The 19,891-nt window shown below is 39.8% G+C and overlaps 1 protein-coding gene and 1 pseudogene across 1 annotated transcript in view; one reads left to right on the forward strand and one right to left on the reverse strand.

Moving 5' to 3' along the window:
• Window positions 1-19,891, forward strand: part of SAMHD1 (SAM and HD domain containing deoxynucleoside triphosphate triphosphohydrolase 1) — a 46,818-nt gene continuing 26,927 nt past the window's right edge. Inside the window, exons 1-6 of the mRNA XM_019750226.2 lie at window positions 1-349; window positions 3,583-3,649; window positions 7,289-7,361; window positions 12,905-13,065; window positions 16,027-16,142; window positions 18,013-18,083. Of these exons, the coding sequence (XP_019605785.2) occupies window positions 139-349; window positions 3,583-3,649; window positions 7,289-7,361; window positions 12,905-13,065; window positions 16,027-16,142; window positions 18,013-18,083 (699 nt within the window). The 5' untranslated portion in view covers window positions 1-138. The remainder of the gene's footprint in view (window positions 350-3,582; window positions 3,650-7,288; window positions 7,362-12,904; window positions 13,066-16,026; window positions 16,143-18,012; window positions 18,084-19,891) is intronic.
• LOC109457366 (mediator of RNA polymerase II transcription subunit 29) lies at window positions 9,090-10,924 on the reverse strand (annotated as a pseudogene).

Here is a 19,891-nt window from a genome sequence, read left to right on the forward strand (position 1 = left end):
TCTGTGCGCCTGCGCGGGAGGCCAGTAGGCTGGTAACGCTGAGCGGACTCGCCGCCAGTGTCGGGCTGTCAGTGCGCCTGCGCGCGATCCAAGCACCGCGGTTCTTGAGTTGTGCTGTGCCGGGCGCTGGGTGTAGCCATGCAGAGAGCCGACTCCGAGCGAACCCCCAAACGGCCCCGACGTGATGGCAGCCCAGGAACCCAGCCGAACACCCCTTCCGCTGTTGCGGGAGAGGTGTCCCCGGCCCCCGAACTCCACTCCGACCACAGGACCTGGGACTCGGAGCAGGTGTGCGACTTTCTAAAGCGCAATGGCTTCAAAGACCCGGGACTGCTGGACCGCATCCGAGGTAGCAGGGCTGGAGGGCTGAGGGGCTGAGGGGCTGCGACCCGAGGCGCGGACAGCAGGCCTGAGGGAGGGCGCGCTGGGGCAGTGAGCAGAGGCCCTCAAAGAGGACCCAAAACGGAGAAGCGAGACAGACCTGACGCGGGAGGCACCAGAAGGGGTGGACCTGAGGTGTGTGGGGGGGCGGGGGGCGGAAGAGGGGTGCACCAGGCGGGATGACCTGAGGCAAAGAGCCCTCCTGAGACGGGGGCCTGAGGTGGGAAAGGGAGACCTGACCCGAGAGACACCAGAGGCGGTGGATCTATGGCGGGGGGGCCGCTGGGCTTGGGCTTCGGGGAGTGTGAACCCGCGTGGGGCAATCTGGTGGGTTTCTTCAGGAACTTGCCACCCCAGCGCTGGACAGGCGAGACTCGGGGCCCTCTTTTAGGTAGAAGAACGTTTTCCCCAGATTTTGGGGGGAGGGTTGCTGTCATGCAGCCTCGCCTGTGCTACAGCAGCTCCTTGAACACTTGCCATGTTCAAGGATGTTTTGAGGCTGAAAAGTTTCTGTTTCCTCCACAAACCTACCCTCCTTTTCCCGAAACTTGGGGATTTCCTAAAAGAGAAGAAGAAACATGTTGGTTTCCTCCTAAATCTTCTTGGCCAACCATGGCATCCCGCGTTAGGGCTCAATCCATGTTTCTTCACTGGACCAGGAGAGCTTGGTAGCCACCATGTTTTCTTGTCCAAAAACACTGTCTTTTTCTAAATCTGGACACGGGGGTTGTTCAGTTGACCACTGAATTCCCAGCAGCCCATAGCTTGGCCCCCTCATATGGGGAAGTGGTGCAGGTTGTGAGTTTCAAGTGACTTTACTGGTCACTTGAACTCTACTCAGATTCCCATAATGGGTGTGAAACGTACCCTGCCTTGTCCTCCGAGGTGTTCAATAGGAAGATTGGTGTGATTTGCATATTCTGTAAACTTTTGCAGTTGTTGAGGGGAGCCCTGTTTGCCTAGGATGGGGGAGTCAGGTGTGAGGAACTTGAGTGGTTCAAGACTTCAAGATAACTTGATGGGTATAGAAATTGTACTTTTCTTTTTTCCCTTTCCCCCTTTTATTTTCCTCCACGGCTGGGATGGAAATTTTTTTTGAAGAGCCACAGGTGGGGATGAAGTAGTTTTATATGTTCTGTCTCCTAAACGTGATTGGCTCTCTGTTTCAGTAGTGTTCTGCAGGTGTTAACTCATCAGCCTTCAGAATGATCTGTTCTCTTGAGCCCACAGTCTGATGTTAATAGAAGACACTGCATGCTTGTCGTTGGTAAAAACTGACCAGTGGCTCATTTCTGACTGCCTGCTTTGTCTTGACCACACTTTAGTCAGGCTTCTCTCTCTCCTGTAGGCCCCTCAACTCTTGCTTGCCTCGAAAACTGAGCAAATACTAAATAAAAAAGTGGAACATGCCCCCTGATCATTTTCTCCTGGGAATCAGCAGACCACACAGGACACTGTCCTATCAGACCCCTTTGAGATTGCTTTCCCTTTGTACAAAAAACAACACCTTTTTCAGTTTGATTTAGAGCCGTTTGTGGATGTCTGAGATTGGAGTACTCTCCCTATTACAGCATTTCTAATTAAAGTCTCCCCCATCTAAGCCCAGATTTGTTTTTATTTGACAAAACTAAGCACAAGGTGCTGAGTCCCTTTCCTCATGGAATACAATCTCACAGGAACCCTGAAATTTAGAGACCATAATCCATATTTTTTTACAGATGATGTGATTGAGATCCAAAGATGTTAAGTAACTTGCCAGAGGTCACACAGCTAGAAAAAAATCTGAGCTGGATTTTAAGGTTAGGTCTGTGGACTCCACAATTCATGCCAGAATTCATACCTTAACAAGTGTTCTCATCAAAAACCATTGGATTCCCCTCAACAATAGGAGAACAAACAAACCAATTAAAAAAAAATATTGGAGAGCATAACCAAAGTTATAAAATCAACTCAGAGCAAGAGGAAAACAAAAACAAAAACAGAAAAATGAGCAAAACACAGGAGCAAACAATTGACAATCAGCCAGTGTTAAATACAGAAAAAGACATTCAGTCTCAAGAGTAATTTTTTAAAAATACTGATTTTTAAATTTAGATTGGAAAATATTTAATGATTGATAATAGGAGAAATGGGTAACTCAGTAAAGTTGATGCAAATGTCATTGGCTCAACCATGGAGAGTTTGGCAATGCCTTTTTACTTATAGGAAATTTCACTTATAAAAATTTGCGGATATAATTTTACAGGTGTCCAAAGAAACGTACTCAAGATTATTCTTTTAACCATTGGTTATAAATAGCAAAAAAAGTAGAAATGATCTAAGTATCCATCAGGAATAGTGGTAAATAATAATGATGGCTAACATTTATTGAGTGTTTACTGTGTGTGAAGTACTATTTTATGCATTTGACATATTTTATAAAATCTTTACAACAACTCTATAGCTCTATGACATAGGTTCAGTAATACTCATTCTAGAGGTGAAGAACATAAAGCTCAGAAGAAAATGATTAAATATATTATGGTACATCTATATTGTAGAACACAAGACAGCCATTAAAAATGATGTAGGTTGGGGCGGCCGGATGGCTCAGTTGGTTAGAATGCAATCTCTCAACAAGGTTGTGGGTTCCCGCATGGATGGTGGGCTGCGCCCCCTGCAACTAAAGATGGAAAACAGCGACTGGACTTGGAGCTGAGCTGCGCCCTCCACAACTAGCCTGAAGGACGACTTGGAGCTGGGCCCTGGAGAAATATGCTGTTCCCCAATAAAAAATTAAGGGGAAAAAAAAAGCTCAGAGTAGTGTGTGCTTTACTTAGAGGTTTAGAACTAAATCAGCACTTTGGGACCTGCTCAGGCTGTGGTTTTGACCTGAGTGTTCTAAGAAGACTCCCTACCCTCTCCCCAAATCCCACCTGCTTTAGGAGGAAGCGCCGGTTTTGCAACTGGACTTCCTTGCAAATAATTTACCCAAGTGATTAAAAAATTTTCACCTGATTTATCCAAAAAAACCTCTTGATATAGTTGTCTAATTAAAATTAAGACATTCCTAGTGGAAAATCAGAAAAGTGGTATTTGGTGCTGTCCATTGTCTATAGTGGGTGCACGCAGTTGATCTGAGTAAATTCTGGTGGATTCAAATGGAAAGAAATCGAAAAGCATAACTATTGAAATAATCTCTTTCTCCCTTTTCTTCCATAGAAAAGAAAATCACAGGTTCATTACTGCCCTATCTTGATGAGTCTCTTCTTGAAAAGCTTGGAGTGGGGTAAGAATGATAAAATTCACATTGTAGCCACGCACACTTGTGACCTTTTTATTCTCCTTTGAGGGACAAAACCCAAGATTGCTGATATTAACTGTCCTGTCCTCATTTTAAATCTAGGAAGTGTTTTGAAACAGCCCACTTCCTCCTTGCTGGTTAACACAGTTGTTTTTGCTGTGTAGATCCTATGTTTAATATTACTAATGAGTCCTATTGTAAAAAATTTTGCTGACAAGCCTTCATGAAGTTGGTAGTGGCTAACTTTTTACTCTCAAGTTCAGAATAATTGAATTATACATGCCAGAAAATATATAAGAAACTGATAGGGGAAAAAATGTTGGCAAGAAAAATCAAGGCTCCCACCCTCTCTTGAACATATTTCTAGGTCTAAAGCTATCAAGACTGGAATGTATCCCAGCTGTTGGATTTAAAGACATTCTTCAAAGTATTTTGACACTTTTTAGTTGTATGATTTGGGACAAGTTATTTAACCCTCGATTTCTGTACCTGTGAAATGGATAATAATAATGAGACAATGTACATCAAGTGATTAGCACATGAGAAGCCCTTAATAAATTATATTGGTAGAGATCCTTATGTATGGTTGGAGGTTCTAGGGTCTGGATTAGTGTGAGTCCCCTTAAAGATCTCAGAGGATGATGCAATATTTAAATATTCCTTAAGATGAATACTGTTTCTTTTAGAGAATTGGCAGCAGTGGTGAAATATGGTCTTTTCTCCTGGAATTCCACTTAGTTGCATGTTTGTGGTAACAGTAACCAAAGAATCAAAACAAAGGATTATACTGAATTCATGTACTGTTGGTTAGTAATTGATAATGGAAGTAGATTGTGAAAACAAGATCACTTTTGACTGACTTTTAATAAATGTCCTTTGGATCAGAATGTTCAGGGACTTCATCTTGCCTCTTGGATAATCACATTTCAGCCCCTTCACAGGCCCCCTTACTACCAATTTTTGTGTGTATAATAGTTGCTCACTATTTAATTGAATGGAATTTGTTCTAATAGAGTCTTTTAAAGGGAACCATGTACTTTGTGGACCCAAATATTATTGATTTATTCAAAAAATATTTATAGAGGGCTCCCCCTGTGGTAAGCACTCTTCCAGGAACTTGGGACACATGAGTGAACAAAATAGACAAAATTCCAAAAGGAACACTATATGGTTCACCTTTTGTGACCGCCTCATAACTCTGAGATGGATTCTGCAGGACTCCTCAAAGCTGTTTTCCTATACAGCAGCCACTAACTTTACATGTTTAAGTTCATTTAAAATTAAACTAAATTAAAATGTCAATTCTTCCGTTACGTTAGCCATATTTCAAGTGCTCAATAGCCCCTTACGGCTTCTGGCTACTGCGTTGGACAGAACCGGTACAGAACATTTCATTTCCTCATGATGAAGTTCTGTGGGACAGATGTACCTTTGCGGATCTCAGTGAGATCAGCTGAAGTTGTTCGCGGTGGTACCAGTGCAACCAACTTACTAATGTACCCTTGTACTTTGTCTTTCCTCGTTTCTTATTTCACCTTGCGTAGTACCCCACTCCTCTTCCCAGGATTCACATCCTAAATAAATTACCTTTATGCAAGCTCTTGTCCTAGACCCTGCTTTCTAGGGGGAATCCAATTTAGACTTACATTTCTTCAACTTTAGGATCAACTGTTGATTTAAAAGGTTTTTCTAGGAAATAAGAAACATTGTCACATTAAACATGCACATCAGGTATAAGAAACATTCAATTTCAGAAATGATAAAATACAGAAATTAAATCTTATTAGAGTCTAACTATCCTGGCCCATGACTACTGTAAATCTTGGTTTACAGTATTTATTTTGCCATAGCCTTTGCCAAACAAAAGAGAAAAAAAACCTCAAGGTTTTAGGTGGTGAGTCATAAAGAAATCACTTTAATCCGTTAATAGTTTAATCAATTGAATAGTTTCTTTTAGTCTTTTAATTAATTGATGACTACCGAGTATCAGTTCAGGAAAATACTGGGCAGTGAGTGAGGCTGGTTTAGGTTTGGTATTATTTTATGCTGTGACTCCTGATTATGCTTGACTATGCAACTAAACTTGAGTCAGTTACAGCTCATTTATAAGTCCTCCAAACCTGGCCTTTTACCTGTGCTTCTTATATCAAACTGATGAGGAGGATAGGGGAAAGTAAAACACAGGTATGCTGCTTTAATGATTTATCAGCTGTAATAATGCTTCTATACATCCCAGAAAAATCATTCTTAGATTTTGTAGTCACCATAGGTCTCAGGGTACAACATAGAAGCCAATTGTTGTGCTTCTGACTCCAAGTGTGTCTAGGACTTTTAGCAAAAGATGTATTTTTCAATCTGACTAGCTAGTGGATCAGTAAGGCAAATGCCTTGATTGCTGCTTCTGTTGACGCTCAGCCATGCTGACGTGCCGGGACCAATTAGTAAGTGTGAATGAAACAGAATGATGAATGAGAGGATTTTGAGCTGTGTAATTCCTATTCTTTCTCAAAACTGGACCCTTATGAGGGATTACTAACAAAGGAAGATGGGTATGAATAAAGCTAAAACCTTCATATATATTTGATTCATGCATAAGTCATAACCTGGTGCTCATAAGTCAGACTTGGACTTTTGCAGCCCACCCCTGTAATCAATAAAATAGTCCATTCATGGACTGATGGATGTGACTAATTACCCCTGCCAAGGAGTTTTATATTGTCCTGCGTTTCCAAGGCTTTCATTGTATCCTAGACATTTGCATTTGATTTAATTGCACTAAACAGTAGTTACCTCTCTCTGAAAGTTAACAAAGGCTCAGTTTGTTAAATAAATGTAGTCTTCCCGTATATAACATCTCTGGCCAGTTTAGATAACTTTGTTTACATATTCACCACTTGGTTATACTAATAAACTCCTAGATTCTTGTAGTTAAAACACTGCTGATAGGTAAATATTGAATTTATGATCAGTACTAATTTCTGTATTACCTGTAGTCATAGTTAAAATTCTCTTATAGTTCTTGAGGGCAAGAACTGAGTACGGTAACCCCAGCGCCAAGCACACTGTTGAATCCCTCTCCAGCCCTGTGAGGTAGATGGTATTATCCCTAAGCTACAGATGAGAACATCAGCGTACCAAACAAGGTTAAATGACTTTTCCAAGGTCACTTATAGATTCCATGGGCAGATGTGAGCCAGTTTTGTCTGATTCAAAAGTCCGTTTTCATTACCATTATGCTCTATTTCAAAGAGTGCTATCTTGAGTTTTCACTGAAATAAGCCGTGTAAATTCGGGATTGTGAGTAAATATGTTGACGGCAGTTAGGTTTTAACTAAGTCTGAAGTATAAATTGAGCATTCAGTAGAGAGGTAGGAGATGTTGAAGTCTGAGTTTACCAAGAGAGAAAGAAGATGAAGGGCAGAAGCCTACGGGGAGAGTTTCATGTCTTAGAAGCAAAGGAAGGAATGAGTTTCCAGGAGGAGTAAATTTAAGTTATTGTTCCTTTTTATCTGACTTCTCTTTCTATTAGTGTAGATAATCTAGAGTTGATTATATACTATTATATATTCTAGCAATTATTATTAAGAAAATAATGATAGATTGCGTATCCTGTTATAATTTTAGTTCCTTGAGGGAGAGAAAGAAGCTGCTTAGTTCTGTCCAGCAATTGAGTCAAGCTCATGTTCATGGAGTGAAGGTAAGAGGAATCTAAGTTTATGATCATGTTATTTTTAATATAAAGTGGTATAAGTCAATTATCTAGAATTCATTTAAAAAAGAATGGAAGGAAATCTGCTTCTTAGTAATAGGATTGTGAATAATGGATTTTGACTTTTCTAAACTTTCTGTATTTTCTAAAATAAGCACAGAATATTTAAATCGAGAATAACTAAAATATCTTAAGCATACAGAAAAGCAGTAGACTAGAACCCAGCTTGTCACATCTTAACGTTTTTTCCTAATTTGCCCTGGATCTGTTGTTTTTAGAACAAAATATTAGAAATAATGGGAGACCTCCTTTGTACCCCTCCAGGATTCCATTTCCATCTTTTCTTCAAAAGTAATCGCCATCCTGAATTTGGTGTTTAATAATTTTCATGAATGTTTTGTGCTTCTACTACATATTTGTGTATAGCCAGAAACAATGTTATTGTTTTACATGTTTTTAAAACTTTTTATATAAGTTGCATCTCACAGTAAGTAACTTTCTAAACTTTCACTAACATTATACTTTTGAGAATTTTTTTATATCAACACAAATAGCCCTAGTTACTACCCTCAGTCATAGAATAGCTTTCAAAGTCATACTAAATTTTCTTGTCAGTTTTGGTAAACTTTTTTGTCAAATATTAGTCCAAAGTGTGGATATATTCTTTAAGTTTAATCTATCAATAATTGTTTATTTCTCATCCCCCAACCGCTTCCAGACATCAAAAGCCCTATTTTTCAGACACAATATCCCATGGATCATTTTAACAAGCCCAGCCCCCATTCCAGAAATTCTGACTCTGGGAATTTAGAGACCCAGGAATGTGCATTTTTCTCACGATCTCTTCAGGGTGATTCTACTACCATAATTAAAGAAAGGTTTCTTAATTGTTTGGTAACAGGAAATGTACCTTATTGGTTAGCCTTTTGACATCTATCTATAGGTGAAGAATGCTTAGTTTCAGACCTGGAAGAAGGTGTAGGGTATCTCATTCCCCTTTTGCACGATCATCATTTGCATGTTTCATCAGAGGTGTTTTATGTATTTAATGTACAGTATTTGAGTTATCTCAGATCCCGATGAGAATATATATTTCAGTTTTACTTTTGCGTGTCAGCCTGCTTATTTTCCATTGAAAATAATGTTTGAAAATGTTTAATAAATGTGTTTGGTTTAGTCCTACAATAATTCATTTTTATAGACAAAGTCGTGATTCTTACAGCAAATTTCTTTTATTTGAAGAATAATCAGATCGCATCCCTTTCTGAAAAAGTTACCTACTATTAAAATATTCATTCGTTTCATGGAGAAGAAATAGAGTCATCACCTATCAGAGACAGTATCGAAGTGTTTTGTCTTGCAGTTGGAAGGAAGTTGCTATCCTGTATTCTATTTTCTCCTTCCTCAGCAGCAGCAGCATAGCGTGTTCTCTTCAGGTATGGCAGAGATGAGTTTTCTTCATTTGGTGAGATCATCTCAGAGGATCTCAGAAATCAGTTTCACAATTATAATTGGCAACACCAATATTTTTGAAGTAGTATTCAAGGCAGGCAGTGGTTTCATTTGCCCACTTTTATTCATTTTTTTTCTATTGTTTATCAAAAACAAATTGCTTCACCTCATTTATAAATTATACATTACAGTTGTTGAAAACAAATTTTAAATCTACCAAGTACTTGAGTCAGTGAGTCACTGTATAGCAATGACATTGATACCTTATATGATCTTAGTTTAGCTTCACCACCAGTACAGTTGAACAAAGGATTGATTCCTCCCCTAATTTTATTGTTATAGTTCTTTTGTTTTGTTTTGATGCCACTCTTCATTCCTTCCCTGTCCCGCTCCCCAACAGCCTGCCCCATTCCCAGCCTTGCCAGCTTACAGGTCACCCCCAGGGCCCTGTAGATGGTGCAAGAGTCTTACCGATGACCTCGTTGGTACAGTCCAGCAGAGCGGTGTCAATGTCCTCGGCACCAGCCGTTTGGGCTTTGGTGACCGCCAGGTACTGTGGGTGGCGCAGGCTTTCAGGCTGCACTCCGCCTGGCTAGGTGGCTGTAAGCACCAGCATCAGAGAATGCTTGGCACTATCGCAACTCTGTGACGGGCATTCATGTGCCAAGCACAGGCAGAGCTGCAGCCTGTCACAGAGTGCATAGAACTCCTCCATACACTTGTCAAAGCGCTGTAGGGCTCTGACACTGCTCTTTTGTCCATTGTGAGTGTTCGTGTTCTGAATCAGGTTCTAGGCTGCAACCTTCAGCAGAGTCTGAAGACTCTTCAGCTGCGGGATGAGCATCTTACAGCGCTGCACAGGGTGGAAGTCTGGGTGCTGTTGCTGCAAAAGCCCGCTCAGGGCAGGCCCCACCAGTTGTGTTGGTAGTTACGGCTGTGGCTGGGTTCCCGGGCCACCAGGCCAACCTGGGCCTCACCTACCAGCAACCGAGGAAGCCACTGAAGCCTGCTGCTGGGACGCAGCCGTCTTCCTAACTTAGCGTGCCAGAAGTGCATTCCATGCCCTAATTTGATATCCACGTGTTAGTCTTTAAACAACAACAACAACAGCATAACAGCTTTAGCGAGATATAATTCACACACCTTACAATTAAGTCATTTCAAATATCCACGTCACTGTTTTTAAAAATTCCACAAGGTTGTTCAGTCATCAACCACAATCTAATTTAAATTGTAAGTTTCTTTATATACGTGTATTCTGGATACAAACCCCTTATCAGGTATATGATATGCTGATATTTTCTCCCATTCTCTGGATTGTCTTTTTTACTTTATTGGTGGTGTTCTTTGGAAACAAAAGTTTTAAATTTGGATGTAGTCCAGTTTATCTATTTTTTCCTTTTGCCTCTTGAGCTTTTGGTGCCTAAGAAACCATTGCCTAGCTCAAAGTCACAACCTGTTTTCTTGACTCAGTTTTCTTCGTGCTAAATTGAGTTCAACTGGCTTCAGAAGCCAGGAATCGTGTAACGGTGAGGAGGAAATACAGTGTTTGATATAACAGACACTACTTTGTCAAATGTATTAATGAATCTTAAGAGAGTGAAATGCTTGTTTTATGTACTTTCTATTACCTAATATGTGTTAAATTGTAGAATTACTACCTCTGAATCTTTTTCTGATGTCTTCCTCTTCCCTTTCTTCTGGGTAGAACTGATCGCTCCTTCTTTTGTTTCTTTTCCCCCATTCTCTTTCCCCACCACTCTGGACATAGATTCTATTATCTTCCCAGGAGGGCAGAAATGATACCTTAGTCCTTAATCCCTAGTGCTTGGCATATACAGAAGACACTTAATAGACAATAGGAATATTTCATCTTGCTTGATTAGTAACACAGTTGAATATCAAATCGCCTTTAAAAGGAAAAAGTGGACCATGTGACAAAATAAAGGAGCCAGTTTATATTAAATAATATAGGGAGAACAAAAATAACAGATTGTAAACAAACTCAAAACACCTGAATATCACATATACTTATTAAGAGTTAGGAAGGGAATATGAAATAATATAACTAGAATTTCCAACAATTTTTTACCCAACATTAGGGGAATGGTTTTAAAATGTTGGTTCATCAATGAAATGGAAACAGTAAACTGATAATTATTAAGATTTGTAAAACATGAGAAAGGGCTCATGATGGGTTTTTTTGGGGGGGGAGGGGAACAGGGCTTTATTGGGGAACAGTGTGTACTTCCAGGCCTTTTTTCCAAGTCAAGTTGTCCTTTCAATCTTAGTTGTGGAGGGTGCTGTTCAGCTTCAAGTTGTTGTCCTTTCAGTCTTAGTTGTGGAGGGCGCAGCTCAGCTCCAGGTCCAGTTGCCGTTTCTAGTTGCAGGGGCACAGCCCACCATCCCTTGCGGGACTCGAGGAGCTGAATCCGCAACCTTGTGTTTGAGAGCCCACTGGCCCATGTGGGAATCGAACCGGCAGCCTTCGGAGTTAGGAGCATGGAGCTCTAACCGCCTCAGCCACTGGGCCGGCCCCTCATGATGTATTTTTGACATGAAAAGAGTGTGTATGTATTATGATATTAAGTTGAAAATAATTTTTAAGTTCTTATTTTTTTATAATGTTGTTTAAATTTATTTTGTAGCAAAGTTAGGGTGAAATAAGTGTTTTAAAAACAGTTATTACCCTGCCACAACAAAACCCCAGTTATTACACCTGAGAAATTGACAGTGAAGACTTTTAAGCCTTTAAATGGATTAAAAGTAGATTGTAGAATTTTTCTTTGGTAATTTTTAACAATAAAATAGATTCTCATTTGTTTGTGATTGTTACATTGATCTTGTATAAAGGGGAAGAAATAGACCAGTACAGTAAGTCCTCATTTGATGTTTTCAGTAGTTCCTTGGAAACTGCAACTTTAAGCAGAATGACATAAGAAACCAATTTTACCAAAGGCTAATTGATATAAACAAGGTTTAAGTTTCTATGGCATATTTCTAGTCACAAAAACATCACCAAACATCTAAATAAGGACTCAAAACACTTATACAATAATAAATATTGCAATAACTGTGAGCTATACATACATTTAAGAAAGATTAATACAAACAGGAGAATGATTTTCTAACCCGCTTATTCCAGTTCAGTGTTACAGGAGGCTGGAGCCTGTCTGGGCAGCTCAGGGGAATGTGAGAAGCAACCCTGGACAGGACACCATCCCATTGCAGGGCTCGCTCATACACACATCCACATTCACTCAGTTTGGAGCAATTTAGACACGCCAGTTCATGTGTGCATTTTTGGGATGTAGGAAGAAACTAGAGTACCCAAGAAAACCCACGCAGTCATGGGGAGAATGTGCAAAATTCTTGGATTAAATCATTTATCAGGCTTTTTTATTCTGTAGCTTTCTCTTTAAAATGCAGTTATGGACAGTTAAGAAAGATGTTGTCTTTATTTAAAAAAAACAGGGGTATTAAATCTTCACCCATATTTAAGGCCCCTGTTTAAACTTAAAGAGTAATGAATAATTGTGAAAGTTATCTTTATAAGTAAGCATTTCTGAATGATGGTAAGTATTACAGAATTTAATCTTCCTGCCTATGATTTTTATCTATATGGCAAGGAAGGTTCTTTCCTTCTTTCTTTTTTCCTTTCTTCTTCCCTCCCTCCCTGTCTCTCCTTCCCTTCCTTTCTAAGGATTCTAGTGATGGGTATTATATAGAAACATTTAGAAAAAAAATTAGACACAATACTGGTTGTAATATGATTTATATGATCTGAATGACTGTGTTAAAGGAATATGTTTAACTTGAATACGAGACTAACTTGTTGAAGGCTAATTAAATCATATACGTAATAAAAAGATTGAAATCTTTATTTTTCTGTTATTAGAATCCATTTGGGAGACGTGAAATATACCCAGATCCAATGTACTTCATCTGTCTGGTAGTGATACCTAAATAAGATAATGATATTAATACTTGTCATTTCCCTTTGTGGTATTCTCACTGCACAAAAGTTTTAGATGGAGTTATGTATTGTTACGCATATTAATTTAAACGTAATTTTCCAGGTAATTAATGATCCAATCCATGGCCACATTGAACTCCATCCTCTCCTCATCCGAATCATCGACACACCTCAATTTCAGCGGCTTCGCTACGTTAAACAGTTGGGAGGCACTTACTATGTTTTTCCAGGAGCTTCACACAATCGATTTGAGCACAGTCTAGGGTAAGATGGGAATTGGGATAGGGAACTTACAGTTACTAAGTGCCTTTTCTTGTCTCGTGAAATGCTTGTCTCATCTTTTAGAGAATAAATAGTTTTACAAAATAGTAACAATATCCTTATTTTGTTGATGAAAAAAATTGAGGCTCTAATTTCCCTTGCTGTATTTTACTTATTTTATGTATTCTTATAGACCACTTCAGAGCCTTCCTGGAAAGAGAATGAAAATGTCTGTTGCTAGGTCATTTGGATGAAATATTTGTGTTTAAATATTATTTAAAAGCTAACAGGGTTGGTTACTGGTGTAATTAACTTTGTAAGCTTGATTATTTAATTTCCTGTAGTCCTTATTTAGTCATGTTGTTCTTCAAATTGCACCTGGAAACCAGGAAATGTGTAAATAAGAAAAGCATCCACGAGCTTAGAGAGGGTGCCACTTCTATTATGTACGACTAAGATGTGGCTTGGGTGTGTTTTTCCATTATAAAATGTAGAACCAGGAGGACGTGGGCAGGGAAGATCTGAACAGTTTTCTAGATCCTCATGAAGTACTCACAGTGTATTACTTTGTTTTTGTTTGTTTGTTTGTTTGTTTTGAAGCATTTTTAATTATCCAGAACACATGTATCCATTCAAATGTACATTCATTCATCAACAAATGTTCCCTGAAAACTTACTAAGCCCTACCAAACCAACAAGGTAGAAATTGTCTTTATCCTCATGGAGCCCAGAGTTTAGAGAAGAAAAAGATAACTATATTTATTTAGAAATTATTTTCAGGGAAGTGCTAAAAGTGCATTTAACATTTGTTAGGCATTTTATCTTCTATCTATGTTGTAAACAATACAAAGCCAGCAATCCTGCTTATTTGTTTAAATTGTGGTAAAATACACAATAGAACATTTATCATCTTAACCATTTTTAATTACACAGTTCAATAGCGTTAAATATAGCCACTTTATTGTGCAACCAAGCTCCAGAACTTTTTCATCTTGCAAAACTGAAATGCTATACCCATCAAAATAACAATTCCCTATTCCCCGCCTCTCCCCAGCCCCTGGTAACCATCATTCTACTTTCTGCTTCTATGAATTGGACTATTCTAGGTAACTCACATAAATGATATCATACAGTATTTGTCTTTTAGTGACTGGCTTATTTCACTTCATATTTTCCTCAAGGTTCACCCATGTTGGAACATGTGTCAGAATTTCCTTTTTTCTTTTTTTTTTAATTTTTTAATTTTTTTTTTTTTTAATTGGGGAAGGGGAACAGGACTTTATTGGGGAAGAGTGTGTACTTCCAGGACTTTTTTCCAAGTCAAGTTGTTGTCCTTTCAATCTTAGTTGTGGAGGGTGCCATTCAGCTTCAAGTTGTTGTCCTTTCAGTCTTAGTTGTGGAGGGTGCAGCTCAGCTCCAGGTCCAGTCGCTATTGCCAGTTGCAGGGGGCGCAGCCCACCATCCCCTATGGGAGTCGAACCAGCAATCTTGTGATTGAGAGGACTCACTCCAACCAACTGAGCCATTTGGGAGCTCAGCGGTATCTCAGCTCAAGGTGCCGTGTTCAATCTTAGTTGCAGGGGGCAGAGCCCACCATCCCTTGTGGGACTTGAGGAATTGAACTGGCAACCTTGTGGTTGAGAGCCCACTGGCCCATGTGGGAATCCAACCGGCAACCTTTGGAGTTAGGAGCATGGAGCTCTAACTGCCTGAGCCACCGGGCCGCCCCCCCCCCTTTTTAAGGCTGAATAATATTCCATTGAATGTATCTATCACATTTTGTTTATCCCTTTATTTGTCCGTAGACACTGGGTAAATAGTGCTACTATTGTTACCGGGAAATGATGTTGAAAACCTCGGTTCTTCGTCTTCTTGAAGGAATGAATTCAATCAAGAGGCGGAAATTTATGCAGCATGAACAGCAGAAATTTATTAATAAAAGAGAGTACACTCCCAGACATGGAGCGGGCTGACCCAGGAGAGGGAAGCAGCCCCCAGGAGAGGGAAGCAGCCCCACCTTACACTGAATTAAGGCTCTTATTTCTATGGGTAGAATCACCTTCCCCTCTCCCGTCTCTTACTGCTATTTCTTCCCCTAAGGTGCCTAGTCCTCTGGCATTTAGCAATGCATTGCTTTGATTAGGGGCATGAGTAAACATATCCCTTTGATTTAGGGGCATGTGTAACTACATCCTCTTGATTTGGTGGGGGATGAGAAAACATCCCTTAATAGTGTGTGAAAACCTGGAATCCTGTTGGGCTAATAAGGTTTTGATGGTCCTGACAAACAGGATGGGTTCCCCCCTTCTCTGACTTAACATAGCTCTTTTGATTTAGAGGGATCTGTAAGCCTGGAGTCCTGCTGGGCAGCTGCCGGATCTTGACCCAAGTAGCTGCAGCAAGTAGCTGCAGCGAGGGGCTTTCTAACTGGGGCTAAATTTCTCCTTCTGCTCATTTCTATCTATCTACCTACCCTATCACTATGAGCATTAGTGTGCAAATATCTCTTCGAGACCCTGCTTTCAATTGTTTGGGGTATATACCCAAAATTGGAATTGCTGGATAATATAATTTTGTTTTTAATACAGTTTTCCAGTAACCGCACCATTATACATTTCCATTAACAGTGTATAAGGGCTCCAATTTCTCCACATCCTGGCCAACATTTATTAGTTATAATTTGGGGTTTTGTTTTGTTTTGTTTGGATACTAGCCATCCTAACGGGTGTGAGGTGGTACCATAGTGGTTTTGATTTTGCATTTTCCTGATGATGAGTGATGCTGAGCCAAGAGGCCGTGCTTTGGGGATTCTGTTTGTGTGTTCCTGCCTGGTCCCGAAAACAGACCATTCTTTTAAATTGCCCTAGAGATCTATTACAACCTTTGAGAAACATTGAAGTTCTTGAGGACCGGAAGTATCACTCATCTTGAAAACAAAAGTGACTCTTTTTTTTTGCTCTGCAGCGTAGGTTATCTAGCAGGATGTCTAGTTCGTGCACTGAGAGAAAAACAACCAGAGCTGATGATAAGTGAACGAGATAGTCTCTGTGTTCAGATTGCTGGGCTGTGTCATGACCTCGGTAAGCTGTACAAAGCGCCAAAGCTGTTATGAAAAATCATAACATGTTACCTCTCTTTGAAATTAAAAAATTCAACAAACCAAGAGAAATATGAAGGTTGTGTTTTAATTCTTTAGTTAACATTAACATAAATGTTCCATTGCGTCTTTCTAGAATGATTCATAAGACCAAGGTGTTGCTTCCTTTTTATTTTATTTTTTTTTGCGCCTTTCAGTGAATTTCCCATGTTAAACATCGTTGCAACAAGGTATGTGAAAGGATTTCCTGATAGCGAGGTTTTCTGACTGCTCTGTTTAGAATGATGTGAATTTGATTTTTCTCTTATCCTTCTTGTTCAATCAAATTGCTATTTATTTTTTCCTTCCATTACTTTGTCAGATCCATTTTTATACCTAAATTATATAATCTGCCCTAGCAGATTAACAATCGATTTAGAGAGCTCCTTTTCTTCCCTGACCCATATGAGTTTTTGGGCCACTGAAATCCAAGTAGAAGAATATCACCCTTTTCCTTTGACAAAGAAAGAGAAAAGAGACTGGACTCTCTTATCACAGGAATTTCCCCCCATCTGTGTAGTTCAGTCTACTTATAGAGGCCCCTGAGAGTTTGTGTGTGCCCTCTGGGCAGGCAAGGGAAGGCTGCTGTGTTTCAATAGCCTGTTACTTAAAGTGGTAGGGCACTCTTCAGCATGTCCCCTTGAAGATTTCAGTAGGACCAATACCACCCCCGATGATAAATTTAACAGATTCTTGGTTTGTTGAGAGGGAATTATTGGGAAACCTTTGCTAGTCCCTGGGAGTCTGAACACTACAGTAATGAGCCTCTACATACAGATTGCGCCTTTATGTACAGATTGAACCTTTACGTACAGATTGCAACATGCAAAAAACCCCATGGCTCATTCAGATGGGGCTCCTCTCCAGCCAAGTAAAATTTCTGCAGAAATTCTGATAAATTCCAAAGTTGTGCCTCAACAAAATTTCATATTATTAAATGTTGTAGAATGATTAAAATCACTTACAAATAAGATAAACTTCTGATTTCCACTTTTTTTTTTTTTTAGGATTTTTATTGAGAAAGGGGAGCAGGACTTTATTGGGGAACAGTGTGTACTTCCAGGATTTTTTCCAAGTCAAGTTGTTGTTCTTTCAATCTTAGTTGTGGAGGGCGCCGTCCAGCTCCAGGTCCAGTTGCCGTTGTTAGTTAGTTGCAGGGGATACAGCCCACCATCCCTTGCGGCAGTCGAAGTGGCAACCTTGTGGTTGAGAGCCCACTGGCCCATGTGGGAATCGAACTGGCAGCCTTCGGCGTTAGGAGCCTGGAGCTCCAGCTGCCTGAGCCACTGGGCTGGCCCCGACTCTTTTTTTCCCACTTTTGATTGCTCACATCATCAGTAAAAACCTAAGAGATAGACACAACACATGTGTATCCATTATAAACATATGTACGTTATAAAATTTACGTAACAATAGATGCTTTTAAGGAATGAGAATAATAAAGTTCTAATATTTTATTCTTGCATCCCAGTGGATTGTCTTAAAACTGCTGTTTTAATACAGATATTCAACCTGAAATGCCAAAAGTTTTTATTAACATTCCTTTAAGTTACACAAAGCTGTCCTTTCATCAGATTTATGTAAGCTCTTGTGACTCAAAGACCCCCTCTATAAGAGTTTCCTTTCCTATATGGTTCTGCTTCCTGTTCTCTTGTTTTACAAAATAGGATTTGTCCCTTTTTGTGATATATTTATAGGTTATTGATTTCTGTTGATAGTCAAGTTAAAACTAAAAACATCAAAAAGATCGACTCACTTTTTACCATTTTACAAACATTTTTTTTTTTGGTTCTAAGGCTGCTTTTGTTTTTAAGGTCATGGGCCATTTTCTCATATGTTTGATGGAAGATTTATTCCACTTGCTCGCCAAGGTCTGAAATGGAAGGTATGTATATATATATATATTCAATAGTCAATAAATGTTCCATTCAATAAAGTAAAGGCTATTTAAGCAGCTACTGCTGTGTTGTAGTATACTTCCCCATTATAGATTTCAGGGTGCTTTCATATATTTTATATATATACACATATATATGCCAAAAAAGTATATACACATTTTAAGAAAGGAAAACACTGTATTAAAATTGTAATACTCAATATATACCGATAACAAAAGATGAGTACAAGTCATGTATATACATTTTTTGGCACCCCCAATAAATATGTTTTCATTTGATTCTCACAGCCTGTAAGGAAGGAATCATTATCTCCATTTTTACAAGTGTAAAAGAACTTGAAATTCAGAGGTGTACTGATGCACCAAAAATCACAAAGCTGTGAAATGGTAGAGCCAGCACTAAAAAACCAGGTTTTAAAAGTGTTAATTTAATGCTCTTTCTACTCTATCATAGTGCTGTAAAATAAATTTTTTTTTTAAAAAGACCAACTCCTGTTTTGATTCATTTTGTATGACCATGAATGAAGTAACTGATAGCTGCCAACTTTCATCATATATCTTAAATGAACCATTTTATAATTAGGGATTTGCAGGTAGGGGACCCGTATTTTTGGAATCAGTTTTTGAGAAGTAAAGTTAGTTTTGAGAAAGTTGGATTGGCTCCCATTTTTGGTCACACTGTATTTCTGGATCCTGGAGTAGAAAAGGATATTAATATGTATTGAATGTGTCTTACATGTCAACCACTATTTTCTCCCTTTCCCACCCAGCCTTGCTTCCCTTCCACCTCCCCCCCACTCACTCCCAAGCCATTGTTTCTCAGTCTAGTTGTGTAGGACACAGCTCCCTGGCCCCTGCTGGTATTATGAGCCTTGTGCCCCCTCCTGGCTGAGGCAGTCGGTCGCTCTCCGCAGCTCTCGCTGGCTGCTGGCCGCTCACGATGGCTGCCGGCCACTCACACTGGCCACTGGCCGCTCATAGCAGCATACGGTTGCCCACGCCAGCCAACTGCAGATCACAATGGTTGCCGGCCACTAATGCTGGCTGCCGGCTGCTGGCCGCTCATGGTGGCACACAGTAGCCCACAGCAGCACACAGCAGCTGGCGGCAGCACACAGCAGCCCACGGCAGCTCACACCAACCACGGCAGCTCACGCCAACCTCCGGCTGCTCACGGCAGCCCAGCTCCAGGGAGAGCTGTTGTTCATAATCTTAGCTGTAGAGGGCTCAGCTCACTGGCCCATGTGGGAATCGAACCAGTGACGGTGGAGTAAGGCGCACCACACTCCAACCACCTGAGCCACTGGGCTGGCCACACCTTTTTTTTTAAAGATATAATTGACATACAATAAGTTGTACAGATTTTAAGTGTATATAGTTCAGTGAGTTTTGACAAATGTGTGCATCCATGTAACCACTACCCAAGTCAGGATAAGAACATTTCCAATTTTCCTGGAAAATTCTCTTGTACCCCTTTTCAGTCAATTTCTACTCCTCCCCTTACCATCAACTTACGATTTTTATAAACATAGCTTGGTTTTGCCTGCTTTTAGACTTGAGATAAGTAGAATCATAGAGTAGTCTTGCTCTTAGTCTTGCTTTATTCACTCAGTGATTTTGAAATGCATTCGTGTTACATGCATCAGTGGTTGACCCCTTTTTGTTGCTGAGGTATTATTCCACTGTATGAATAAGTCATAATTTGTTTATCCTTTCTCCTTTTGATGGGATTTGGGTTGTTTTCATTTGGGGGCTATTAGGAATAAGTTTACTATGCACATAATTGTACATGCTTT

The sequence above is a fragment of the Rhinolophus sinicus genome, linkage group LG13, assembly GCF_036562045.2.
Source record: "Rhinolophus sinicus isolate RSC01 linkage group LG13, ASM3656204v1, whole genome shotgun sequence".
In the NCBI taxonomy this organism is placed as follows: Eukaryota; Metazoa; Chordata; class Mammalia; order Chiroptera; family Rhinolophidae; genus Rhinolophus; species Rhinolophus sinicus.